We start from the raw sequence: 27,382 nt of genomic DNA, 5'->3' as shown, positions 1-27,382 counted from the left end.
TAATATAGACAACAGCCTGATTCCTATTTGCATAGTACATTTTCTCCTTCTTCCATTCTTTTACATTTAGCCTATTTGTGCTTTAAAAAAAAATTAAGTACCTATATTGTAGGCAGCATAGAGTTGGATCTTGTTTTATTAATGCACTCTGAAAATCTACACCTTTTTCTTTTTTTGAGACAGGGTCTCACTCTATCACTCAGGCTGCTGTATCACACCAGTGCAATGGTGTGATCTCGGCTCACTGCAGCCTCCACCTCCCAGGTTCAAGCGATTCTCTTGCCTCAGCCTCCCAAGTAGCTGGGACTACAGGCACCCGCCACCATGCCCAGCTAATTTTTGTTTTTGTTTTTTTTTTGAGACAGTCTCACTCTGTCGCCCAGGCTGGAGTACAGTGGCGTGATCTCAGCTCACTGTAACCTCTGCCTCCCAGGTTCAAGTGATTCTCGTGCCTCAGCCTCCTGAGTAGCTAGGATTACAGGCATGCACCACCATACCCAGCTAATTTTTGTATTTTTAGTAGAGAAGGGGTTTCACCATGTTGGTCAGGGTGCTCTCGAACTCCTGACCATGTGATCCACCTGCCTTGGCCTCCCAAAGTGCTGGGATTACAGATGCGAGCCACGGCGCTCAGCCTAATTTTTATATTTTTGGTAGAGATGGTGTTTCACCATGTTGGCCAGACTGGTCTCAAACTCTTGACCTCAAGTGATCTGCCTGCCTCAGCCTCCCAAAGTGTTGGGATTACAGGCATAAGCTACCGTGCCCAGCCTGAAAATCTGTACCTTTTAACTGGAGTGTTTGTAACATTCACATTTAATGTGATTATTAATATGGTTGGTTTAAATCTATAGTCTTGTTCCATTTTTCCTCCTTTTTTGCCTTCTTTTGGATTATTATATTAGCTACAACTATTTGTGTTATTTTAGTGGTTGCTTTAAGAAGTACAATATGGCCGGGCGCGGTGGCTCAAGCCTGTAATCCCAGCACTTTGGGAGGCCGAGACGGGCGGATCATGAGGTCAGGAGATCGAGACCATCCTGGCTAACACAATGAAACCCCGTCTCCACTAAAAATACAAAAAAAAAAAAAAAATTAGCCGGGCGTGGTGGCGGCGCCTGTAGTCCCAGCTACTCGGGAGGCTGAGGCAGGAGAATGGCGGGAACCCGGGAGGCGGAGCTTGCAGTGAGCCGAGATCGCGCCACTGCACTCCAGCCTGGGCGACAGAGCGAGACTCCGCCTCAAAAAAAAAAAAAAAAAAAAAAAGAAGTACAATATACATATTTAATATCTCACATTCTACTTTAAAATGATTATATCATTTTACATATATTAGAAGAGGCTTACAACAATATGCTTCCATTTCTTCTGTTTCAGTCTTTGTTCTATTTTGTCTTTCTACATAAGCTACACATCCCATAATACATATTATTTGTGCTTTAATCAGGCAATTATCTTTTAAAAGAGATTTAAGTAATAAGGAAAAAGAGACTGTATTTACTTGCACAGTTACATTTTCTGGTGTTCTTTATTCTGTTGTGTAGATCCTGAGTAACATTTAGTATTCTTTTCTTTCTGCTTGAAGGTATTACTTTAACATTTCCTGAAATGTAGGTCTGCTAGGGGTTATTTTAGCTTTTGTATGTCTGGAAAAATCTTTATTTCACGTGGTTTAGAAAAATATTTTGTCTGGGCCAAGAGTTCTAGGTAGGCAGTTTTTTTCTTTCAACACTTTAAAGATATTGTTTCTGTATTCTGGCTTTCATTATTTCCAACAAAATTCTTACCTTTGTTCTTTTCTTCTCTGGCTAGTTTTAGTATTTTTTACTTTGTCACTGGTTTGAAGCAGTTTGGTTATGATATGCCTTGGTGTAGGTTTTTCACTGTTTCTGGCTTTTTTTTTTTTTTTTAGACAGTCTTACTCTGTCACCCAGGCGGAGTGCAGTGGCCTGATCTCAGCTCACTGCAACCTCCGCCTTCCAGGTTCAAACAATTCTCCTGCCTCAGCTTCCCAAGTAGCTGGGATTACAGGCGCATGCCACCACACCCGGCTAATTTTTGTATTTTAGTACAGATGGGGTTTCACCATGTTGGCCAGGCTGATCTCAAACTCCTGACCTCAAGTGATCCACCCGCCTTGGCCTCCCAAAGTGCTGGGATTATAGGTGTGAGCCACTGTCCTGAACACTGGCCTTTGCTGTTTCTTATGCTTGGCATTAGTTGAGATTCTTGAATATGTTGGTTCATAGTTTACATCATATTTGGAGATTTTTCAGTCATCAGTTCTTCAAATATTTTGTATCTCCCCTCCTCCTGTGGCGACTCTACACATATATTTGGTTACTTGAATTTGTCTCACAGTTCACTGACACTTTTTTGTTGTTGTTGTTCTTTCTCTCTCTTTCTTTCCTTCCTTCCTTCCTTTCTTTCTTTTCTTTCTTTCTTTCTTTCTTTCTTTCTTTCTTTCTTTCTTTCTTTCTTTCTTTCTTTCTTTCTTTCTTTCTTTCTTTCTTTCTTTCTTTCTTTCTTTTCCTTCTTTCTTCCTTTCTTCCTTTCTTTCTTTCTTTTCTTTCGACAGAATCTCACTCTGTCACCCAGGCTGGAGTGTAGTGGTGCAATCACGGCTCACTGCAAGCTCTGCCTCCCAGGTTCACACCATCCTCCTGCCTCAGCCTCCTGAATAGCTGGGACTACAGGCACCCACCACCACGCCTGGCTAATTTTTTGTATTTTTAGTAGAGACAGGGTTTCACCGTGTTTGCCAGGATGGTCTCAATCTCCTGACCTTGTGATCCGCCTGCCTTGGCCTCCCAAAGTGCTGGGATTACAGGCGTGAGCCACCGCGCCCAGCCTGTTATTATTTCTCTCAGTCTTAATTCTGGCGGATCACGAGGTCAGGAGATCAAAACCATCCTGGCTAACACGGTGAAACCCCGTCTCTACCAAAAAATACAAAAAAATAGCTGGGCAAGGTGGCGGGTGCCTGTAGTCCCAGCTACTCGGGAGGCTGAGGCAGGAGAATGGTGTGAATCCGGGAGGCAGAGATTGTAGTGAGCCGAGATCAGGAGGTGGAGATTGTAGTGAGCTGAGATTGTAGTGAGCCGAGTGAAGCTGCGTATCTGGGGAGCCCGAGACAGCGGCAGTTCCCAGGGCAGAATACGAGAGAGGACTGAACAGAGAGAACCCCAGAGACGGGCAAAGTACTGATGAGCATGTGCAGGTGTGGAAACCCTCTGAGGTGAGGTACAGAACACCTGAAAGGTTGGGTGGGCACGGTGCCTCACACCTATAATCCCAGCACTTTGGGAGGCCGAGGCAGGTGGATCACAAGGTTAGGAGTTCGAGACCAGCTTGGCCAATATGGTGAAACCCCCATCTCTACTAAAAATAAAAAAATTAGCCAGGCGTGGTGGCATGCGTCTGTAGTCCTAGCTACTCAGGAAGCTGAGGCAGGAGAATCGCTTGAACCTGGGAATCGGAGGTTGCAGTAAGCCGAGATCGTGTCACTGCACTCCAGCCTGGGGGACAGAGCAAGACTCTGTCTCAAAAAAAAAAAAAAAAAAACAAAAAAAAAACACCTGAAAGGTTTAGGAAGAGCAATCCTCAAAGCTCACACAAAGCTGGGAATAGTTCCTGTTCCCACCAGCCAGAGTGGAGTACCTCATCACTCATAAGGCATCTGTTGAGCACTAAGGCAGGTTTTGCCTCAGTACTGGGGAAGATTAATCCTCACCTTAACACTGCTCTCATTCCATCTAACGAAGTGAGATGCAAAGGATTAAGCTGTTCCAAATAACTTAACTGCATCTCAGAGCAAAGTTCAATAATATTTATAGGCATATGAAAATATCCAGAACCCAAAAAGCTTCAAGTCCACAGTGTCTAGCCTGCAAGCAGGGAAATGTGACCCACAACGGAAAAAAAAAAAAAAAAACAAAAAAAAAAAACACCACATAATTTGTCTTGAATGCAGAAATTACACAGATGATAGAATTAGTACAAAAGGACTTTTTCCAGAATTATAACGTATTTCATATGTTCAGGAAGCTAGAGGGAAGACCGAGTAAGTTAAGCACAGAGGGAAGATGTAAAAAAGACCCAAATCAAACTTCTAGAAATGAAAACTATGATGTCTAAAATAAAAAACCCACTGGGTGAAATTAATGACAGGTTAGACACCGCAGAGAAAAAGATTAGTGAACTTCAAGATATAGCATTAAAAATGTTCTAATTTTTTTTTTTTTTTTTTTTTTTTGAGACGGAGTCTAGCTCTGTCACCCAGGCTGGAGTGCAGTGGCCGGATCTCAGCTCACTGCAAGCTCCGCCTCCCGGGTTTACGGATCCGCCTGCCTTGGCCTCCCAAAGTGATGGGATTACAGGTGTGAGCCACCGCACACTGCCCCCATTGTTTTCTTCTATCTCCAGGATTCCTGCTCCTCCTTTCCTCTGCCTTCCTTAGTAGCTAATCCTCCATTTGTCCAACCCTTCTTGTAGTTAATAATTCCTCATATGACATTTTCCAACCTAGGCTCTCTGAAAACATTGAAAAGCCACCATATCAAGTTCCTTTCTTGGGTTTTAAATGAGAATGCAGCAAAACACCTGGCATTTATTTTGGAAGAGGCAGGGAGACCCTTCTAGAAAAAAAGAGCAAGAGATAAGATGCCACAGGCGAAGTTGTTTCTCTTCTCCCTTCAAGAGTTCCTTGTATCACCGACACTTGCAGTCTCCCCTGTGTCTTGCTGTGACCTCAAATGCCAACTTTGACAGTGGTTAATCTTCCCAAACTTGTCACTGCAGCTGTGTTAGTGCTGGGAAGGAAGCTGGATGATCTTTATGTCTTTGACATTGAGCCAGCTTGGCGCCCAGTAATGTTGACTCATCCACTTTTTTCCCCCATTTAGATTAATGGGATTACAGAGAGACAATCTCAACAAAATAGACTGGCAGTCAGGATTTATTCTATAAAGAAACCCTTCATCACATTTTTGAGCTCAGGACATATGAGCTCTGTCTGAGACAGGTAACATCGGTGGCAACATATGGGTCAGAGAATGCCCCAAATTCTCTGAAAGATTTTCAGTCATCAAGAGACATTTCCACTATGTGCCCTGTTTTGTACAATGTTTACTGTGGCAGGAAAATGATTTTAATTAACTCTAGGAGTCTTATCAAGAAGGGATATAGACTGGGCATGGTGGCTCATGCCTATAATCCTAGCACTTTGGGAGACTGAGGTGGGCTGATTGCTTGAGCTCAGGAGTTTGAGACCAGCCTGGGAAACATGGCAAAACCCTGTCTCTACAAAGAATAAGAAAATTAGCCAGGTGTATGAAGGGGTGGCCTGCCACTCCACACCTGTGGGTGTTTCTCGTTAGGTGGAACGAGAGACTTGAGAAAAGAAATGAGACACAGAGGCAAAGTATAGAGAAAGAAAAAGTGGGCCCAGGGGACCGGCGCTCAGCATACAGAGGACCCACGCCGGCACCAATCTCTGAGTTCCCTCAGTATTTATTGATCATTATCTTTACCATCTTAGAAAAAAGGAAGTGACAGGATAATAGGATCATCGTAGGGAGAAGGTCAGCAGTAAGACATATGAATAAAGATCTCTGTGACAGAAGTTTAAGGAAAAGTGCTGTGCCTTGATACGCATATGTAAACATCTTACAGGCCCGGTGGCTCACGCCCATAATCCCAGCACTTTGGAGGCCAAGACGAGTGGATCACCTGGGGTCGGGAGTTCGAGACCAGCCTGACCAACATGGAGAAACTCCATTTCTACTAAAGATACAAAATTAGCTGGGCATGTTGGCACATGCCTGTAATCTCAGCTACTTGGGAGGCTGAGGTGGGAGAATCAGTTGAACCCGGGACGCAGAGGTTGCAGTGAGCTGAGATCTTGCCATTGCACTCTAGCCTGGGCAACAAGAGCAAAACTCCGTCTCAAACCAAAAAAAAAAAAAAAAAAAAAAAAGGGATATAACAAAAATACATTTACCACTCTTTGTTGTTCAAAATATCCTCATGCTGTCAAAATAACATATAAAAACACCACCAAAATCTAGCTATACAAGCAGAACTCTCATTTGCATTTTTCTATGAAGCACTAGCAAGGGCTTAACTTAAAATTAAGAAAATGTTTATACTCAGGTAAATAGTCTACCAAATCCCTTGATTTGGGCTTATTCGAGTTTTAAAGATCTTTATTGTGAATAAAAACAGATATTTTCTCTAATGGGATAGTAGTTTTATTTTTGGTATTTGATCATAGAAAAGTCTGAATGATCAGAAATTATTATATCAGAATGTCGTTGGCATGACTTTATCTAGACACATTTGAAGGACAGCAGACAGATGTGAAAGCCAGGTTCATGCTGGCTCTGGGGAGTGCTGGTGTCAACAGCTCAGCAGCAGCCCCTTCCAGCAGCCAGTCTGGGAATCATGAAATGGGGTCATTCTGCTGACTTTTAGGACCCCAGGAGAGGGTTGCTGGAAAAAATTGGTTAAAAGATAGTTTTTGAATTTTCTTTGAAATTCAGTTGCCTGTCCCCATCCCCACACTATGCTGGGTAATGGATTCTCAGGAATGGAATGGCACCTGACCTTGAAGTCATATAGAAGCTCATATGAGGCTTCATATGAGCTACCCAAGTTCATATGACTTGGGTAGGATACTTTGGGATTTAATCCATACCCCCATACATATGTTGATCTCCCCAATAACTTTTTTTTTTTTTTTTTTGAGATGGAGTCTCGCTCTGTCTCCCAGGCTGGAGGACAGTGGCGTGATCTCGGCTCACGGCAAGCTCCGCCTCCCAGGTTCACGCCATTCTCCTGCCTCAGCCTCCCAAGTAGCTGCGACTACAGGCGCCTGCTACTACACCTGGCTAATTTTTGTGTTTTTGTTAACCAGGATGGTTTCGATCTCCTGACCTTGTGATCTGCCCGCCTCGGCCTCCCAAAGTGCTGGGATTACAGGCATGAGCCACCATGCCCAGCTCCCCAGTAACTCTTTAGAACCTACACATATCTTTCTGTCATCTATTGCCTGGATTGCTCAAGCATCACATACTTGATTTTTTGTTTGTTTGTTTTCTATTGAAGAATGAGCACAGCGAAGATAAAACCGGGTTAAAAATATGAAGCCAAGTCTGTCTGTCCTGCTAGGGTCAGCGGGCTTCCAGGCTTCTGTGTGGGGAGCGTTGTTTGGACAAGTTGGAACCGTGTGCGTGGAGTAGACACAGTATACTAGGGTTGTAAAGAAGTTTCTGAGGAGGTGTCTTTCTCTGTGGAATACTACGTTATCACTGTTAAGACATGGCAGTTTTTCTCTCCTATTAACATGAGAATTCTTTCTTCTGCGTGGATCACTTAGAATATAAATTCCTTTTCCAAAGTCTGGAATAGGTGACGCCTCCCACAGTGCAGGTGTCAACCTATGTGAGCAGTTATCGTGGCAATATAACTGTCAGTTTTAAAAAATGTATTTCTTCACTTATTTATGTATGCCATCATTCGGTCACTCATTCAACAGAGCATAGACCAGTGCTAGACTAAGACACAAAAATATAAATGAGGGCCAGGTGTGGTGGCTCACCCCTGTAATCCCAGTACTTTGGGAGGCCGAGGAGGGCGGATCATGAGGTCAGGAGATTGAGACCATCCTGGCCAACATGGTGAAACCCTGTCTCTACTAAAAATACAAAAAATTAGCCAGGCGTGGTGGCATGGGCCTGTAGTCCCAGCTGCTAGGGAGACTGAGGCAGGAGAATCGCTTGAACCCAGGAGGCAGAGGCTGCAGTGAGCCAAGATCATGCCATTGCACTCCAGCCTGGGTGACAGACTCTTGTCTCAAAATAAATAAATAAATAATAAAATATGTATATTTTTTTAAATGTATATTTTATATATTTTATAGAGTGAGATGAGCTCACTCTAACCTTGGGGGGATCCTAGTGGGAAACAAATAAACAAATCAAGAGGCCATGGCAGGTACTGAGTGTCTTGTACACAGGGCCTGGAGAGTAGCATACAGCCCCGGGAAGGGGAGCAGGGGGTCCCACCATGGACGGGGGAAGGAGACATCCTACCTTGGGAAGGTTTGAGAACTCCGTGTGTTCAGAGACCTGAATTGGCCTTGCTCTGAGACACAAAAGAGCAGTTTACATCTTCCTGGTTGACACAAGCAGATTCTACCTGGGAGAGGGGAGAGGGGAGAGGTGAACAGTGTGTTTTGAAAACTATCCGTGTCGTCCTCTCAAGGGCATCTGAAATGTCCTTACCAATTCTTCTTTTGATGTAAGGCTGTGCTTTCCCCAGTGTGTTCTGTGGCCCATCATCCTACTGAAAGCTCTACTGAGAAAAAGGCAAAGGAAGGTTTCCAAGAAACAAATTTGGGAAACAATGTGTATGTATTTTCTTGTTGACTCACAAGGCACAATGGTTTCTCAAAGGCTCTGAGAAGTCCTGCAGTAGAAAAGCTTGTTTAACCACACTTCACCTAGCGCTTCCCGCATTCTTTCGACAGAAGAAGCTTCATTCTTTTTTTTTTTTTTTTGAGATAGGGTCTCGCTCTGTCGCCCGGGCTGGAGTGCAGTGACGTGATCTTGGGTCACTGCAAGCTCCGCCTCCTGGGTTCACGCCATTCTCCTGCCTCAGCCTCCCGAGTAGCTGGGACTACAGGCACCCGCCACCACGCGTAGCTAATTTTTTGTATTTTTTAGTAGAGACAGGGTTTCATCATGTTAGCCAGGATGGTCTCGATCTCCGGACCTCGTGATCCACCTGCCTCGGCCTCCCAAAGTGCTGGATTACAGGCGTGAGCCACCGTGCCCGGCCTCTTTTTTTTTTTTTTTTTTGAGATGGAGTGTCTCTCTCTGTTGTCCAGGCTGGAATGCAGTGGCGCGATCTTGGCTCACGGCAACCTCTGCCTCCCAAGTTCAAGCGATTCTTGTGCCTCAGCCTCCCAAGTAGCTGGGACTACAGGTGCCTACCACCATGCCCAGCTAATTTTTGCATTTTTAGTAGAGACGGAGTTTTACCATGTTGACCAGGCTGTCTTGAACTCCTGACCTCAGGTGATCTGCCTGCCTTGGCCTCCCAAAGTGCTGGGATGACAGGCGTGATCCACCGTGCCCGGCCTAGAAAGCTTCATTCTTACACATCTAGCAATCATATTATGAGAAGCACTGAGTTTAGTTTTTAAAAACCCTGCATAGAGTTGTAAACTATGGAGGGCATATACTATGTAACTTTCGTTAGTCATTAATAATTGATGCAGAATGATTTATCTGAGTTGGCTCAATCACTGAAATTCTTGAGGAGACTTTCTTAAGCAGTCTTTTCAGCTTGGGATGGAAAAGGGAAAAAAGAGAAAGTTGGGAGTGGGTCAAATAAAGGGAATAGAGTGCTGGAGAGAATTCTGACCATTCACAACCACACAGCACCTTGCCTACTAGGCTTATGATTGATGGAGAGAAAAATATGCAAAGCCGAGGACAGGGATAAAGATAGTGAATTGACCGGGTGACCACAGAAGCTTAGCTGTATCACTGTGAAGATCTACATGGTCCCTGAATTAACTGGTTTTATTCTGATTTCATGTCGGGTAGGACTGAAAACCTTCTGGAGTTTCATTTCCTTTCTTTGGGCGCGGTCTCAGCCTGCCTTCTCCTGAAGAAGTCATTCGCACATCATGGCCCATGGGCCAATTCAGATCTTGACAAGCCCTCAGAATGTGTGAGAAAATAAAGCACTTCTGACATCCTAAGTGTTGCTGGGGTTTGGGGAGCTAATTAATCACGACCCTTTCCACCATACTCTTAATTATGAAATAGATGCCACAGTCTGAAAAAGATAAGAAAGCCCACCTTATAGGGCAACCCGCTCAGGTCCCCTTCCATGCCGTGGAAGATTTGTTTTTTCGCTCTTCACAATAAATATTGTTGCAAAAAAAGAAAGAAAGAAGGAAAGAAGGAAAGAAAGGAAAGAAAAGAAAAGAAAGAAAAGAAAGAGAAAGAAAAGAAAGAAAGAAAGAAAGAAAGAAAGAAAAAGAAAGAAAGAAAGAAAGAAAGAAAGAAAGAAAGAAAGAAAGAAAGAAAGAAAGAAAGGAAGAAAGGAAGAAAGGAAGAAAGGAAGAAAGGAAGAAAGGAAGAAAGGAAGAAAGAAAGAAAGTCAGTCAGTCAACGGTATCAACAGCAAGGTTAGGCTGCAGGATGCCAAAACTGGAATCCTCATACTGCCGCCTGAACCACCCTTCCCCACCAAGTCCCAGGCTGCATCAGTGCAGGTGCCATGAAGGATGGGGAAGGCTGGCCCCAGTGAGCTCGTCATGTGGCAAATGGCTGCGAGAGGAGAAGGGGCTGCATTGGGGTAGCTCATCTCAACGACCTCGAACACCTTACCCCCACCCATGGGGAAACTGGCCTCACGGGGGCTGGCTCTCCCCATATCACCACTTGGAGAAGTCTCCTCCAATGGATATGACCATAAGGGGGCAAAGAATATGGCAGCAGCATCATACTTCACTGAGAGCTCAGAAGTGTTGGGAAAGTCTCTAATTTGAGGGCCCAGGCAGGAATGTGGGGAATTGGGGATCACCTTTCAGTCCTCGAATCCCCTCATCTCCACATAGTTGTTGCCTCTGTTAACATTTATTTGGGTTAGCAGTTCTCAGAGGCTCGTCAGTCTTAGTCTGTGTTCTGTTGCTTATTGCAGAATACCCGAAGCTGGAGCATTTATAAAGAAAAATAATTGATTTCTTTTTTTTGTTGTTGAGACAGGGTCTTGCTCTGTTGCCCAAGGCTGGAATGCAGTGGCATGATGTCAGTTCATGGCAGCCTCCGCCTCCTGGGTTCAAGCAATCCTCCTACCTCAGCCTCCCAAGTAGCTGGGATTACAGGCGCCTGCCACCACAATTTTTGTATTTTTGTATTTTTAGTAGAGACAGGGTTTTACCATGTTGGCCAGGCTGGTCTTGAACTCCTGACCTCAGGTGGTCCGCCCACCTCGGCCTCCCAAAGTGGTGGGATTACAGGTGTGAGCCACCGTGCCTGACATTGATTTCTTACAGTTATAGAGGCTGAGAAGTCCAAGGGCAAGGGGCTGCTCCTGGTGAGGGCCTTCTTGCTGGTAGGGCTTCTGTAGAGTTATGAGGTGGCACAGGACATCACTGGTAAAAGAAATGAGCATCCTAGCTCAAGTCTCCCTTCCTCTTTGCATAAAGCCACCATGATAACCCAGTAATCCATGAATGGATTAACCCGTTCGTGAGGGCAGGGCCTTCACAACCCAATCACCTTCACCTCTTAAAGGCCCCCACCTTTCAACACGATTAAGTTTGGGGATTAAGTTTCAAGAGGAGTTTGAAGGGGAAAACAGTCATTCAGTCCATTGCACTAACCCACTGACTTTCATTCTGCCCCGGCTTTCCTTTTCCAGAAAGTACACCGGAATGCAACAAGTAACAGTGATGATGTTATGTTAGGAAATCTTCTAATCTTTTGAATTATAGTAATTTATGAAAATAACAAATCATTCACAGGCTTTAGTACTTTATAATTAGTCACAAATTACTTGCAGTGCATGCCCTGACACACTAGACCTACCAGTGAGCATAGAGGTATGTGGTTGAGAAGTGCTGCCTTAACTTTGTTTCACAGACATATTAAAAAAAATACTTTGCCTTTTCTAGACGTCAGTTTCCTCATTTGTGAAATGAGAGGTTTGGACCAATGAATTGCTGAAATGCTACGCTTGATGGAAGAAAAGAATGTTCGTGATCTGGGCTGGGCCCTGTGGCTCATTCATGTCTATAATCTGAGCACTTAGGGAGGCCAAGGTGGATGGATCACTTGAGCTCAGGAGTTCGAGACCAGCCTGGCCAACATAACAAAACCCTATCTCTACTAAAAATATGAAAATTAGCTGGGCATGGTGGCACGAGCCTGTAATCCCAGCCACTCGGGAGGCTGAGACACAAGAATTGCCTGAACCCAGGAGGCGGAGGTTGCAGTGAGCAGAGAGATTGCACCACTGCACTCCAGCCTGGGTGACAGAGCGAGACTCTGTCTCAAAAAAAAAGAATGTTCATAATCTTCTAGTGAAACAACTATGATTTGGGAACATCTCTGTATATTCAGTATCCTTGATTTGCGTTCAGTTGTATCTGTCCATCCTACTATCCGTCCATCCTTGCATTCACTTGTACATTCATATATTCAACACCATTTTATTGTTTGCTATATGCCAGGCACCAGGGATATGATATTGAAAGGAGACTAGCGCCTGACCTGCATTACACTCCAGTAGGGGAAACAGTCACCAACCATAGCGATGGCAACTGTGGCTAGCGCTAGGTGGGCCTGTGAAAGAAACTGATCTGGGAGCCCAGGCCAGGGAGCCTACCTTGAGAAGCGAAGAGTGGAGCTGCGACCTGGTGGGGAGCAGAGGGCTGCAGGCTCCAGGCAGATGCATGGCTGGGGAGCGTCTTGCGGGATGAGGCAGGAAAGGGAGGTTGGGGCCACAACCAAGAGCAAAGTGAAGCCACAGTGGGGTGACAGGAGCAGACTTTGATTTCTAAGCGGTTGCTCTGGCCGCAGCTGGCAGAACAGAATGAAGGGGGCCAGAGAGGATGGGAGAAGGGGCTGCTGCACCTGTTCGGGTGAGAGGCTGGTGCAGGTAGCCAGTACAGGGCAACAGGAGGCAGCGCCACAGGGCTCGATCTTGCTTTGCATCAATGGCTCTTTGACCTTGGGTCCTGTCTTGAACTTCTTCGGGAAAATATCCTCGTGTATGCAATGGGGCCACCCCTCTACCAGGCTGTTGTGTGGATTAAATGCAATAGTAACTGAAAAGTGCCCAGGCCAGGCGCAGTGGCTCATGCCTATAATCCTAACACTTTGGGAGGCCGAGGTGGGCAGATCACCTGAGGTCAGGAGTTACAGACCAGCCTGACCAATATGGTGAAACTCCATCTCCGCTAAAAATACAAAAGTTTGCCGGGCATGGTGGTGCATGCCTGTAGTCCCAGCTACTTGGGAGACTGAGGCAGGAGAATTGTTTGAACTCAGGAGGTGGAGGTTGCAGTGAGCTGAGATTGTGCCACTGCACTCCAGCCTGGGTGACAGAGCAAGACTTGGTCTCCAAAAAAAAAAAAAAAAAAGGCCCTGGCAGGGTCTGGCCTGAGTCAGTGTTTAATACATGGGAACTCTCCATCTTTATGGTTTTGCCAGTTCCTGAAAGCCTGGTCGTGCAAGGGCCATGTTTGTGTTTTCTGCAGCTGGCCTTCTTCCTCCCCTTAAGCATTGCACGCTGTGTGTTTCCAGAACTATGCATTTAAGAACCCATCTGCATCCCCATCATCTGCTCAGACCTTGGTTGTGGCAGATGACTCCCTGCCAGCCGCTGCCCATGCCTCTCCCTTCACTGTACTGTGAACATCTGGTCTGCGATGGAGGCTGTAGTCCCTGGGCCCTCCCTGACTTCCATACAGAGGCAGTGCCCCTGCAGGGTGAAAGGCTTCATTCAGGGTGCTGGCTGCCCAGTCCCCAGGGTGCTGGCCTGTGGATTCTGAGCAGAGCCTCTATCCACACATTTCAACTCAATTTTGAAGCATAAAAGGATGTTATGTAAGCTTCAATTAACGCAGAGCCCTCAACAGATCAGTTCTTAGAATTTTTCCTGCCCTTAGGCAAATCTGCTCCTGGTGAGCAGCTTTAATCTGGCTTTGAAAATTACTTCTGATGGGTAATCAAAGCTATTGCTAGTGCCCAGCTTATGCTACATAAACCAATGTCTGGGTTCTTATTTGGGAGGAGTTGTTGTGTGTCCCGTACTCCATGGAAAATTAGTTCCTGGTTGCTCCCTGATAAGACCGCACAAGTTTGCAAGATGCCAAAATAGAATTTATCATCTTGTCCCAGATGGTAATGACTTCAGCCAGCCTGAAGGGAAGCCACATACTCTTCTAAGTAGGCAGTTCCTGTCAGAGGCATGGACAAGAAAGTGGCTTTGTTTATTTCCCGCTTGATAAAGCCGATATAAATAGGAGCACTTCATTTCTGAATTACACACCATTAATCTTATCACATACTAAACTGTTTGACTTCAGTTAATGGGTGGGACATAATGAAATGTAAAGTGCTTGTTACAAGGAAAATTGCCAGGTTCAGATGCTGAGCAGCAAAGGGAGGGGGAGGAGGAGGAGCAAGGGGGGGCGGGAGAGGAGGCAAAGTTGTTGGTTGGGGAGACATCGGGTTTCGTTCTGGACCTGGTGCTTTCCAGAAAGCCAGGCCAAGACACTTTACCCAAACCCCAAGTAGTTTTCCAGATGTCAGCCCACTCGGGCCAGGGCCCTCCATGGGCACGTGTGTCCTCCGTGACCATTTGTGAATTGGAGGGTTTTATATCATTTACCCTCTGAGTTTTCTCTTCTTTGAACTAGTCAGCCTCTTTTGGGTCAGAAAATGCAAATCTGGTTGAGACAGTAGCCAGCTCTCTTTTGGGTCCTCAGGCACCATCCCCATGTCCCATGTGCAGGAACAGCCATTAGATAAAGATGAGGGCAGGGGTGGTGCTGTGTACACACCTCCTTCAGGGATGTCAAATGATAGCGCATGTACTTCAGAGGTGAGGAGCAGGACAGAGAGGCTGGAATGGGGCTGGGGGAAGAGGCTCTTGCCTTCCTTGGAAGTTTTCATTTATTCTGCATAGCAGAGTGAGTAAGAAGATTGTGGCCAGTGGAATCAGATGTCCACGTTGAGATCCATGCTTAGCCTCTGTTCTCCAGGGTTCTCATCTGCAAGTGGCGAGGGTGGTACCCACCTTGCACAGCTGTTGGCAGGGCTAAATGAGATAGTCCACACAAAGCACTGAGGCCTAGTGAATTTCATCCGTTATTATTTTCCCAACTTTTTATTTTGGAAAAATCGAAACCTCAAAAATGTTGAAAGGATGGGACAGTAAATACCCACCTGTCTATGGTATTAGTCTGCTCGGGCTGTCATAAGAGAACACCACAGCCTGAGTGACTTAAACAACAGAAATGTATTTTCTCCTGGTTCTGGAGGCTGGAAGTCCTGGTCGGGGTGCTGGTGGAGTTGGTTTCTGGTAAGACTTTTCTTCCTCGCTTGCAGAAGACACCTGCTCTTGGTGTTCTCACGTAGCTTTTCCTTTATGTGTGTGTATTCCTGGTGTCTCTTCCTTTCCTTTTTTTTTTTTTTTTTTTTGTTTGTTTGTTTGTTTTGAGACAGAATCTCACTCTGTTGCCCAGGCTGGAGTGCAGCAACATGTTCTCAGCTCACTGCAGCCTCAACCTCCGGCGTTCAAGTGATCCTCCCACCTCAGCCTCCTGAGTAGCTGGAACTACAGCTGTGCACCACCATGCCCAGTTAATTTTTATATTTCTTTGGCTGGGCGCGGTGGCTCAAGCCTGTAATCCCAGCACTTTGGGAGGCCGAGACGGGCGGATCACGAGGTCAGGAGATCGAGACCATCCTGGCTAACACGGTGAAACCCCGTCTCTACTAAAAATACAAGAAAATTAGCCGGGCGAGGTGGCGGGCACCTGTAGTCCCAGCTACTCGGGAGGCTGAGGCAGGAGAATGGCGTGAACCCGGGGGGGCGGAGCTTGCAGTGAGCCGAGATCGCGCCACTGCACTCCAGCCTGGGGCACAGAGCAAGACTCCGTCTCAAAAAAAAAAAAAAAAAAAAATTTTTATATTTCTTTTTAGAGATGGGGTTTCACCATGTTGCCCAGGCTGGTCTTGAACTCCTGAGCTTAAGCAGTTTGCCTGCCTCAGCCTCCCAAAGCATTGGGATTACAGGTGTGAGCCACGCACTTGGCCTCTTCCTCTTCTAATAAAGGACACCAGTGCTATCAGATTAGGGTCTCACTACTATAACTTCACTTAACCCCAATTGCCTCCTTAAAGTGCCTATCTCCAAATACAGTCACATTGGGGGTTAGGGCTTCAACATATGGATTTGAATGGGGGCACAATTCAGTTCATAGCACATATTTTAAAAATTTAACAAGAATGCATCTCACCACCTCACTGTATGCATCCCTCCTGTATGGATGCATGGGCACTGCCTGCTGTGGAAAGCTGGAATTTTGGTAGTGGACATTGAGAGGAGACTCTTTCCACTAGCCCCATCCAGAACACTGTGGGCTTATGTGTGTGCGAATATGTGTGCATGTAACAAACAGTTACAAAAAGATTCCCTAAATTTCCCTTTGATATTTCCCCTATAATAACTTTAAAGAAAATGGTAAAAGCTTTAGAAAAACCATACTTCTGTTAACTTTGTCTTGAGGAATTTCTCTTGTTACTAGAATATATATAATCATAACAAGTATATAGAATCACAATTATGTAAAAATAACAAGAATTATATCCCCAAACAATTGTGTAGGAAAAATCAGGAAATTCACTAGAACTCTGAAAGTGGCAAGCATGTAGCAGTATTTTTTCTTATTTTTTTCTACATTTTCCAAACTTTGTGTTGGCCACATATTATTTTTAAAATTAAAAAATGCACAGCATTGGCCGGGTGTGGTGGCTCATGCCTGTAATCCCAGCACTTTGGGAGGCCAAGGCGGGCAGATCACAAAGTCAGGAGATCCAGACCATCCTGGCTAACACGGTGAAACCCCATCTCTACTAAAACTACCAAAAAAAAAAAAATTGGCTGGGCATGGTGGCTAGTGTCTGTAGTCCCAGCTACTCGGGAGGCTGAGGCAGGAGAATGGCGTGAACCCGGGAGGGGGAGCTTGCAGTGAGCCGAGATCGCGCCACTGCTCTCCAGCCTGGGCGACAGAGTGAGACTTGTCTCGGGAAAAAAAAAAAAAAAAAAAAGCACAGCATTAAAACTGTGTAGAATTGAGCAACATAGTCCAAATAGAGTCCAAATACAGCAGTAATAAGCCATTTTATAATAACTGGATAGTTAGTTCTGTGTAGCAAGTCCAAAATTTGGAGTCAAGTTCCCCCAAGTTCCCTGAGTTTCATTTTTTTCCCCACACATTACCCAGATAAATGTGTTCAAGTTAAGACAAACGTGGGTATGAAGGTGATTCAGCTCCCAAGAGTTATACATAGGTCATGTGCAGAAATTCCATAGCCAAATAGAAATGATTTTTGGGTTATGCCTGTCACTGTCCCACCTGTTAAATGTGAAGAATCAAGTTAACTATTACCAGGAATCGCTCTTTATTTCAAAGCCTGGCTTTGCTGACTTGTGCTTTTTCCTGAACATCTAAGGATCCCCAGGGGTGCTGGGGACCGGCCTATAATCTTTGCAGGACTGGTTCAAATCCCTATTATGATTTACTCTTATTAACAACTTTCTGGGTTGTCAGCACGGTGGCTCACGACCATCATCCCCGCACTTTGGAAGGCTGAGGTGGGAAGATTGCTTGAGTTTGAGACCAGCCTGGGCAACATAGCGAGAACCAATCTCTACAAAAATTTAAAAATTAGCTGGGCGTGGTGGTGCACACCTGTGGTCCCAGCTACTTGGGAGGTTGAGGTGGAAGGATTGCTTGAGCCGAGGAGGCTGAAGCTGCAGTGAGCTGTCGTTGTGCTGCTGTACCTCAGCCTGGGTGACAGAGCAAGACCCTGTCTTCAACAAACAAACAAACAAAAACTTTTTGGGTTTCCCGCATTTTAGACTATTATAAATGAGTTGCCACATTTCTGTATTCACTGCTGACCAGCATGGAAGGTCCACACTGTGTCTGAGATGCCCTGCAGTGGTTTTTGGGGGAAACAAGGGCATGCATAATGGTTGTGGGAGGGGTACAGGGGGCTCTCACAGAGAGGAATGAGCTGCATGAAGATGCTGTGTCTGTGGTCTGGGCACTTGGTGGCCTTTTGTGGGGATGGTGGGGGGTGACCTGCCTGCAGTGTGGCTCTGTCCTTGGCATCCATGATAACCAATGAAACATTAAATGTTTTCAGGGTTGGCAGCATTGGGCTTGGAGGCTTCTGCACTGCTTCTGAGAGTTCTGCCAGCCTGGATCCATGCCTTGTGTCCCCAGAGGTGACTGAACCAAGGAAGGACCCACAGAGAGCCAGGGGGCCAGAAGGTTCTTTACTGTCCAGCCCACCACCACCCCAGGAGCGAGAGCACCCCTCGTCCTCCATGCCCTTTGCCGAGTGTCCCCCAGAAGGTTGCTTGGCAAGTCCAGCGGCGACACTTGAAGATGGTCCTCAGACTCAGTCCCCCAGGAGGGAACCTGCCCCAAATGCCCCGGGGGAGGTCACGGCAGCATTTCCCGCTGAGAGGGACAGCTCTACTCAAGACCAAGAGGTTGCTGCCATCCCCAGTGCTGGAAGAGAGAGAGAACCGAAGGAAGAGAGACAGAAATCCTCCTTCTCCTTCTCCAGTGGCACTGACCAGTCACCTGGAATGTCACCAGTACCCCTCACAGAGCCAGTGAAGGCACCGCTGTGTGGAGAGGGGGACCTGTGTGGAGAGGGGGACCAGCCTGGTGGTTTAGAGTCCCAGGGGAAAGAGGTTGCAGGTGGCTTCCCCCCCGCAGAGTCCAGGCACGGGGTGGCTTCTGTGCAAGTGGCCCCTGAGGCCCCTGCTGCAGCCCAGCTGGGCACAGAAAGCTCAACTGTCTTGGAGAAGTCCCCGCTAAAACCCGAGGCCCTGATCCCACAAGATCCAGCCCCAACAGCCTCAGACAGAGTAACAGGCCAAGGGGAGGTGCCACCTCAGTATTTAACAGATGACTTGGAATTCCTCAGGGCCTGCCATCTCCCTAGGAGCAATTCAGGGGCTGTCCCAGAAGCAGAAGTGAATGCCACTTCCCAGGAGAGCTGCCAGCAGCCAGTGGGAGCACATCTGCCACACACAGAGTTGCCCCGGGGCTCGCCAAGTCCTGCCCTGGTGCCAGGGGCTGGGGGCTCTGGGAAAGAGGCTTTGGACACCAGTGATGTTCAGGGTCACCCACAGATAGGGATGCAAGGAACCGAGCCCGGTCAAGTTGTCTGTGTGGCAGCAGGTGGCCGACCTGAAGGGGGTTTGCTTGTGAGCCCTGAACCCTCCCTGCTCACTCTGACTGAGGAAGCACATCCAGCTTCAAGCCTCGCTTCACTCCCAGCTGCTCAGATTCCTATTGCCATAGAAGGACCTGGATCACTGTCCAGGGAATCAGTTTCCAAGGCCGGGATGCCAGTTTCTGCAGATGCAGCCAAAGAGGTGGTGGATGCAGGGTTGGTGGGACTGGAGAGGCAAGCATCAGATCTTGGAAGCAAGGGAGAGCATCCAGAAGGGAGCCCTGGAGAGGTTCCTGCCCCATCACCCCAGGAAAGGGGAGAACACTCGAACATGGAGCAAAGCCATGCAGTCCAACAAGGAGTACCACCCCCTCCTCTTCCCAATGCACCAAGTGAAAGTGCCAGAGGGCCACTGGGGCCAAGGGATGGAGCCAAGGCCCATGAAGATGCCACAAGCCCAGCCGTGGCTAAAGAAGGAAGCAGATCACCTGGTGACAGCCCTGGAGGAAAGGAGGAAGCCCCAGAGCCGCCTGACGGTGGAGACCCAGGGAACCTGCAAGGAGAGGACTCTGAGGCTTTCAGCAGCAAGTGTGATCTGGAAGTAGGCAAAGATGAGCTTTCAAAGCCAAGCAGTGATGCAGAGAGCAGAGACCATCCCAGCTCACACTCAGCACAGACACCCAGAAAGGGGGGTGCTGGGCACACGGATGGGCCCCACTCCCAGACAGCAGAGGCCGATGCATCTGGCCTACCACACAAGCTGGGTGAGGAGGACCCTGTTCTGCCCCCTGTACCAGATGGAGCTGGTGAGCCCACTGTTCCCGAAGGAGCCATCTGGGAGGGGTCAGGATTACAGCCCAAATGTCCTGCCACCCTTCAGAACAGGGAAGGATTGGGAAGAATGGAGCCTTTCCTGACTTTAGAACCAGAAAAATCAGATTTTCTGCCAACTCCTGTTGCAGAGGTTGCACCCAAAGCCCAGGAAGGTGAGAGCACATTGGAAATAAGGAAGATGGGCAGCTGTGATGGGGAGGGCTTGCTGACATCCCCAGATCAACCCCATGGGCCGGGGTGTGATGCATCGAAACAGGAATTTCATGCTGGGGTGCCACATCCCCCCAAGGGGGAGAACTTGGTAGCAGACTTGGGACTCACGGCGCTCATCCTGGACCAAGATCAGCAGGGAATCCCGTCCTGCCATGGGGAAGGCTGGATAAGAGGAGCTGCATCCGAATGGCCCCTACTATCTTCTGAGAAGCATCTCCAGCCATCCCAGGCAGACCCAGAGGCATCAATCTCTGACGTGCTCAAGGAGCAGGCTCAGCCACCTGCAAATGGGAAGGAGACTTCTCCAAGCCATCCAGGTTTTAAGGACCAGGGAGCAGATTCTTCCCAAATCCATGTACCTGTGGAACCTCAGGAAGATATGAACTTGCCCACTCATGGAGGACAGGAGCAGGCTTTGGGATCGGAACTTCAATGTGAACTCCCCAAAGGCACCCTGTCTGATACTCCAACTTCATCCCCCACTGACACGCTTTGGGAGAGTTCTCCAACAGAAGATTCAGAACTGTCAGCACCAATGAGACAGAAGTCGCCTGCATTAGGGGAGAAGCGGCCAGAGGGAGCATATGGTGATGGTCAGTCCTCAAGGGTCTCACCTCCAGCAGCAGATGTCTTAAAAGACTTTTCTCTTGCAGGGAACTTGAGCAGAAAGGAAACGTGCTGCACTGGGCAGGGGCCAAACAAGTCTCAACAGGCATTGACTGATGCCTTGGAAGAAGGCCGCCAGCAAGAAGTAGCATGTCAAAGGGATGCAGGAGCTTCTGAAGCAGCTGATGGTTGTTCCTCACTCTGGGGCTTGAGTAAGAGGGAGGTGGCAAGTGGAAACACAGGGGAGGCCCCACCTTGTCAGCCTGACTCAGTAGCTCTCCTGCATGCAGTTCCCTGCCTGCCAGCCCTGGTGCCCGCCAGTCCCGGAGTCACACCCACCCAGGATGCCCCAGAGACAGAGGGATGTGATGAAACCCAGGAAGACAGGCAGCAACCAGTGCCGGCCCCGCAGCAGAAAATGGAGTGCCCGACCACTTGGGATGCAGAGGCCCCAGAGCTGCTTGCAAGTTTCCCATCAGCTGGGGAGCAAGGTGGTGAAGCGGGGACTGCTGAGACTGGTGGCGGCGCTGATGCAGGAGACTCAGGAAAGCAGCAGGCTCCAGAGAAACCCGGAGAAGCTACTTTGAGAGGTGGCTTCCTTCAGACTGAGCACTACCTTACCTCCGGGGAGGAAACTTCTACCTCTGCCCTACGTGAGCCCTGCCAAGCTGAGCAGCCCACGGCCAGCTGCCAGGATGCCTTGCTGCTAGCCAGAGAGCTGGATGAGATTCCCAGGAGCACCATGGATATTTCTACACACCAGGCTGTCCCAGACCCAAAGGAGCTCCTGCTGTCTGGGCCACCAGAAGTGGCTGCTCCGGACACCCCTTACCTGCATATCGACAGTGCTGCCCAGAAAGGAGCAGAAGACAGTGGAGTGAAAGCTGTTTCCTCTGCAGGCCCCAGAGCTCCTGGCAAAAGCCCCTGTCCTGTAGGGGAGCCCCCGCTTGCCTTGGAAAATGCTGTCTCCTTGAAGCTGTCTGCTGGCTCCCTCGCCCCCCTCTTGCAACCAGGAGCTGAAGGTGGGGAAATCTCTGCAGTGCAAGCCAGCAGTGGCAGCCCCAAAGCCAGAACCACTGAGGGACCTGTGGACTCCATGCCATGCCTGGACCGGATGCCACTTCCGGCCAAGGGCAAGCAGGCAACAGGGGAAGAGAAAGCAGCAACAGCTCTGGGTGCAGGTGCCAAGGCCAGCGAGGAGGGCTTGGCAGGTGATGCAGCAGGAGAGACAGAGGGCAGCATGGAGAGGATGGGAGAGCCTTCCCAGGACCCAAGGCAGGGCACATCAGGTGGTGTGGACACAAGCTCCGAGCAAATCGCCACCCTTGCTGGCTTCCCAGACTTCAGGGAGCACATCGCCAAGATCTTCGAGAAGCCTGTACTCGGAGCTGTGACCAAACCTGGAGAAAAGGCAGGAGCTGGGATGAATGCAGTGGGTAAAGACCTCACCAGGCCATTGGGCCCAGAGAAGCTTCTAGATGGGCCTCCAGGAGTGGATGTCACCCCTCTCCCTGTACCTCCTGCTCGACTCCAGGTGGAGAAGAAGCAAGAGTTGGCTGGAGAGGCTGAGATTTCCCATCAGGCTCTGCAGGATCCAGCTTCAGACAAGCTTCTGGGTCCAGCAGGGCTGACCTGGGAGCAGAACTTGCCAGGTGCCGGTGTGGGGAAGGAGATGGCAGGTGTCCCACCCACACTGAGGGAAGATGAGAAGCCAGAGGGACCTGGGGCAGCCTGGCCAGGCCTGGAAGGCCAGGCTCACTCACAGCCGGAGAGGAGCAGGCAGGAATTAGCTTCAGGTCTTCCTTCACCAGCAGCTACTCAGGAGCTCCCTGTGGAGAGAGCCGCTGCCTTCCAGGTGGCTCCCCATAGCCATGGAGAAGAGGCCGTGGCCCAAGACAGAATTCCTTCTGGGAAGCAGCACCAGGAAACATCTGCCTGCGACAGTCCACACGGAGAAGATGGTCCCGGGGACTTTGCTCACACAGGGGTTCCAGGACATGTGCCAAGGTCCACCTGTGCCCTGGAAGCCCCTTCTCCCCAGGGGGAGGTTTCGACTGTGCCTGAGGCCAACAGTGAGCCCAGGACCCTTGACACGCTTGGGGGTGAAAGGAGGCCCGGAGTCACTGCTGGCATTTTGGAAATGCAAAATGCCCTGAGCAACCAGAGCATCCCTGCACCACCAACTGGAGAAGTGGCAGACACTCCCCTGGAGCCTGGCAAGGTGGCAGGCGCTGCTCGGGAAGCAGAGGGTGACATCACCCTGAGCACAGCTGAGACACAGGCATGTGCGTCCGGGGACCTGCCTGAAGCAGGTACTACGAGGGCGTTCTCCATTGTGGCTGATGACTTGGCACTGCCAGGAAGCTGTCAGGACGCAGCCTGCTCTGACAAGGCTCAGGGGATAGAGGGTACAGCTGCCCTTCATGGGGACAACCCAGCCAGGCCCCAGCAGGCTGAGGAGCAGCCAGGGCCTGAGTGCCCCGTTCCAGCTGGGGACGGGAAGGTGCGCGACTCCTCACCTCCAGAACCTGATGAAACTCGTGACCCAAAGCTGCAACATTTGGCTCCAGAAGAGCTCCACGCTGACAGGTACTTAAATGGAAAAATTCCCATGGGAATGTGTGGTCAGTTTCAAAGGTGATTCCCAGCCTGATGTTTAGAAGTCAGTCGCATAGGCGAGTTGTTTTCTAAAAGCTGAGTTTTCCATATCTATTGCTAAATGAACCTGCTTACCCCCTCTGGATGTCCTGAGGCTCTGAAAAATGTGAGAACCATGGTTGGAGGCTGGGAGTTGTTGACTGTGTTCCTTTTCTTGTGTTCCTTAATTCGTCTAACTTAAACCACTGGAAAAGTATCAACTGTTTACTGACTGGCTGTGCACTATTAGGTGATAGGTTATAGTCAGTCATATGTTTTTCTGGAGTCCAGATACATCTGCTTTTGAATCTGGATTTATTTAGGCAGGGGGTCCTTTATCCTAGGGATTTTTTTTGTAGTAGCCACTTAAAACTTTAATTGGGAAATCTGCTTTTTCAGTAGGACATGGGGAGAAATGCCCTGCTATCTACAATATCCTATCAATTGCTTTCTTTCCTTATCCCAGAGAGAGCCCCAGGCCTGGCCCATGCATCTTACTTTCGGTTCCTAAGAAGGATGCTCCAAGAGTCATGGATAAAGTTACTTCAGATGAGACCAGAGGTGCAGAAGGAACAGAAAGGTCAGTGAAAGATATTGGTCTTTGGAAGGCCATGGTGGCTTCCTTAGATATAGACACACTGGATGTTCTGTAAAGGAGAGTAGTCATACAGCACGAGTTCTTACATAAGAAAGAAGCAAATGGCCATTCCCATTTTATGTACAGGTACAGCAGTACCTGGGATGACTAAAAGCTCCGTTGTTGGAAAAGGGATTGAATGAGTTGCTTTCATACTTGAATTTAATTGATTGCCTTAAATTTAAAAAGTCAGTCTGGGCACGGTGGCTCATGCCTGTAATCCCAACACTTTGGGAGGCCAAGGCAGGAAGATCACTTGAGCCCAGGAGTTTGAGACCAACCTGGGCAATTTGGTGAAACCCCATCTCTAGAAAAAATACAAAGATTAGCCGGGCACAGTGGCATGTGCCTATAGTCCCAGTTACTTGGGAGGCTGAGTTGGGAGAATTGATCATTTGAGCACAGAAGGTGAAGGTGCAGTGACCCGTGTTTGTGCCACTGCACTCCACCCTGGGTGACAGAGACCCTGTCTCAAAAAAGAAAAGAATCTTTATTGAGATGCAATTCAAATACCATATAATTCACTCATACAATTCAATGGCTCGTAGTATATTCACAGTGTGTAACCGTGGCTACAATCAATTTCAGGTTATTTTCATCCCCACAGAAAGAAACCCTACAGCCCCTAGATATCATACCCCAGCCCCACACCCGCTGCATCATCTCTAGGCACCCGCTCATCTAGGTCATTATGTCTTGATGCAAATGGGTTCAATGCTGATTTCGTCTGCGAAGCAGGAATGGCTCACCAACAGCAGTCACACTCCAGGAGATCTCGAGATGCAAGGAGTGTAAATGTAACCATGAACAAGTGACCTTCGCACTTGCAGTGTGCCTGCCTGTTCTTTTCTGCGGGAAATGCCACCTAGTGTTGTGCAGAAACTGCTGCTCAAAGTTTCATCCTTTTGGGGAGCTGGAGATATTGTGCACGTACACAGACACACAGTGAACAAGCTTGCCGCCTCCCTAGGCCTTTGGCTGTTCTGGTGCTGTGTGTGCACACACATACACACGCATATACACTTGTGTGTATGAGTAGGGTGGAATCAGACTTTAAATTAGTACCTGTGTACCCTACCAAACAGCTGCAGGCATTTTATAAATGATCTGATTCATATTTTGCACATTCGGAAAGAATGCACGATCACCTGTTTTTCGAGTCTGAACACTTCCACCGACACCCAGCTGCCTCTGCTGCCTGTCAGTAGTGACTCTCATAGCTCCGGGCCAGTGTGGATGTGGGCATGTGCTGGCCAAACAGATGCCAGTTTAATCTGCATTTGACACCCTTTTCTGCTACTGACTTAGGGTACAATTTCCTGCAGCCTTTGCTGTTATGTATTTTCTATATTCCCAGTTCAGGGGCAGGAGAAATATCTGTCTAGCTTGGAAAAGCTTCCCCACCCCAAAAATGACCATATCAGGGCCTTCTTTTTCAGAGTCCTTAGACATGTTAGCACCTTCTTGGAGAACGCAGGGCCAGACATATAGCAGTACAATAAATATTGTACTCATTGTTTTAATTACTTTAAATTGTACAATTAAAATTTATAAAGTAGTATTATAAATTATCATTTTTTTTCCAGAATACTTGTGAGGTATAGAAAAGTAGATAGAGAAGGGCCGGGCGAGGTGGCTCATGCCTGTAATCCCAGCACTTTGGGAGGCCAAGTTGGGCGGATCAGGAGGTCAGGAGATTGAGACCATCCTGGCTAACACGGTGAAACTCCGTCTCTACTAAAAAATACAAAAAATTAGCTGAGTGTGGTGGCAGGCACCTGTAGTCCCAGCTACTCGGGAGGCTGATGCAGGAGAATGGCGTGAACCCGGGAGGCGGGGCTTGCAGTGAGCCGAGATCGCGCCTCTGCACTCCAGCCTGGGCGACAGAGCGACACTCAGTCTCAAAAAAAAACGAAAAGTAGATGGAAAAAAATTCACAGCCAGAATACCTACCAATTATTATTTCGTATTTTAGTATATTTTCTTTTCTTTTTTTTTTTTTTTTTTTTTTTTTGAGACGGAGTCTCGCTCTGTCGCCCGGGCTGGAGTGCAGTGGCCGGATCTCCCCTCACTGCAAGCTCCGCCTCCCGGGTTCACGCCATTCTCCTGCCTCAGCCTCCCGAGTAGCTGGGACTACGGGCACCCACCACCTCGCCCGGCTAGTTTTTTGTATTTTTTAGTAGAGACGGGGTTTCACCGTGTTAGTCAGGATGGTCTCGATCTCCTGACTTTGTGATCCGCCCGTCTCGGCCTCCCAAAGTGCTGGGATTACAGGCTTGAGCCACCGCGCCCGGCCTATATTTTCATTTTAGCAGATTTTCAGTGCCACCAAAACACTCTTTAATGTTTTTAGTGCTGTCAAAACTCTTTAAAAACAAATTCTTAAAAAAAATTATTTATTTATTCACGTATTTATTTATTTTGAGACAGGGTCTCACTCTGTCACACAGGTTGGAGTGCAGTGGCACAATCTCTGCTCAATGCAGCCTCGACCACCCCAGGATCCTCCCACTTCAGCCACCCTAGTAGCTGGGACTACAGGTGTGTGCCACCATGCTCAGCTTATTTTTAATTTTTTGTAGAGATGGAGTTTCACCATGGTGCTCAGCCTAGTCTTGAACTCGGGGCTCAAGCAATCTTCCTGCCTCCACCTCCCAAAGTGCTGTGATTACAGGCGTGAGCCACCATACCCAGCCTAGAAACAGATCTTCATGGCTGACGTTGCGTGACTGATTATGGTGTTAACAGCAGTGGAAATTTAGGTTCTGATGGTGTCCAATTCACTTTGTTCCTGCTGAGACTTTTGTACTCTCTAGAGCTGCTCGGTCTAGTATAGCAGCTCCTGGCTACGTGTGGATGGAGATGTGCTGTAAGTGTAAAATACATACCCAATGTTGAAAATTAGGATGAAAAAAAGAAAATACATCACTAGTAATTTTGAATATGTTAATTATATGCAAAACAATAATATTTTGGATCTATTGGGCTAAAATATCTATTGGGCTAAAATTAACTTCACTTATTTCTTTTTTTCTGTTTTTCTAATGTGGCTCCCAAAATTAAAAAAATGTCATATGTGGCTTTTGAATACCTGGCTCACATTCTATTTGGATCATTTGCCTCCAGAAGCTGCTTTTCCTTGGTCTTTGAAGGAAATGGGGTTGTAAAAAATTGCCCTTCCCTGTACTTTGGGCTCTTGGGGAAAAGGCTTCCTAACATTGGTTGAGAGTTTTTGGAAAAAATTCAGACTGGACTCTCTCATCCAGCCTGCCAGGTTGGGAATGCTTCTTTCTCTTGAGGCGGAGGCTCTGAACTTCGTGCTTGTGAACCCATCCACCATGAGGAAGCCATGTCCGTGGACCTGGACAGGTCTCGGAGGAAGTCCTGCCAGGCCAGGGGCTGTACTTCCTGGGAAGGGCAGGTGTTGTCTTTGATGGTGACA

The 27,382-nt window shown here is 47.9% G+C and overlaps 1 protein-coding gene across 23 annotated transcripts in view; it reads left to right on the top strand.

The window, feature by feature from the left end:
- LOC105469783 (transforming acidic coiled-coil containing protein 2) overlaps positions 1 to 27,382 on the top strand; it is a 263,440-nt gene that overhangs the window by 73,942 nt on the left and 162,116 nt on the right. For 21 of the 23 annotated variants that reach the window (XM_071069000.1, XM_071069014.1, XM_071069003.1 and 18 more), the window contains 2 exons: positions 17,967 to 23,255; positions 23,770 to 23,883. The exons of the other annotated variants lie outside the window; for them this stretch is intronic. In XM_071069000.1, the coding sequence (XP_070925101.1) occupies positions 17,967 to 23,255; positions 23,770 to 23,883 (5,403 nt within the window). The remainder of the gene's footprint in view (positions 1 to 17,966; positions 23,256 to 23,769; positions 23,884 to 27,382) is intronic. 23 annotated transcript variants of the gene reach the window in all.

The sequence above is a fragment of the Macaca nemestrina genome, chromosome 9 (genome assembly GCF_043159975.1).
Source record: "Macaca nemestrina isolate mMacNem1 chromosome 9, mMacNem.hap1, whole genome shotgun sequence".
Classification (NCBI taxonomy): Eukaryota; Metazoa; Chordata; class Mammalia; order Primates; family Cercopithecidae; genus Macaca; species Macaca nemestrina.
This window is presented reverse-complemented; position numbering and strand designations above follow the sequence as displayed.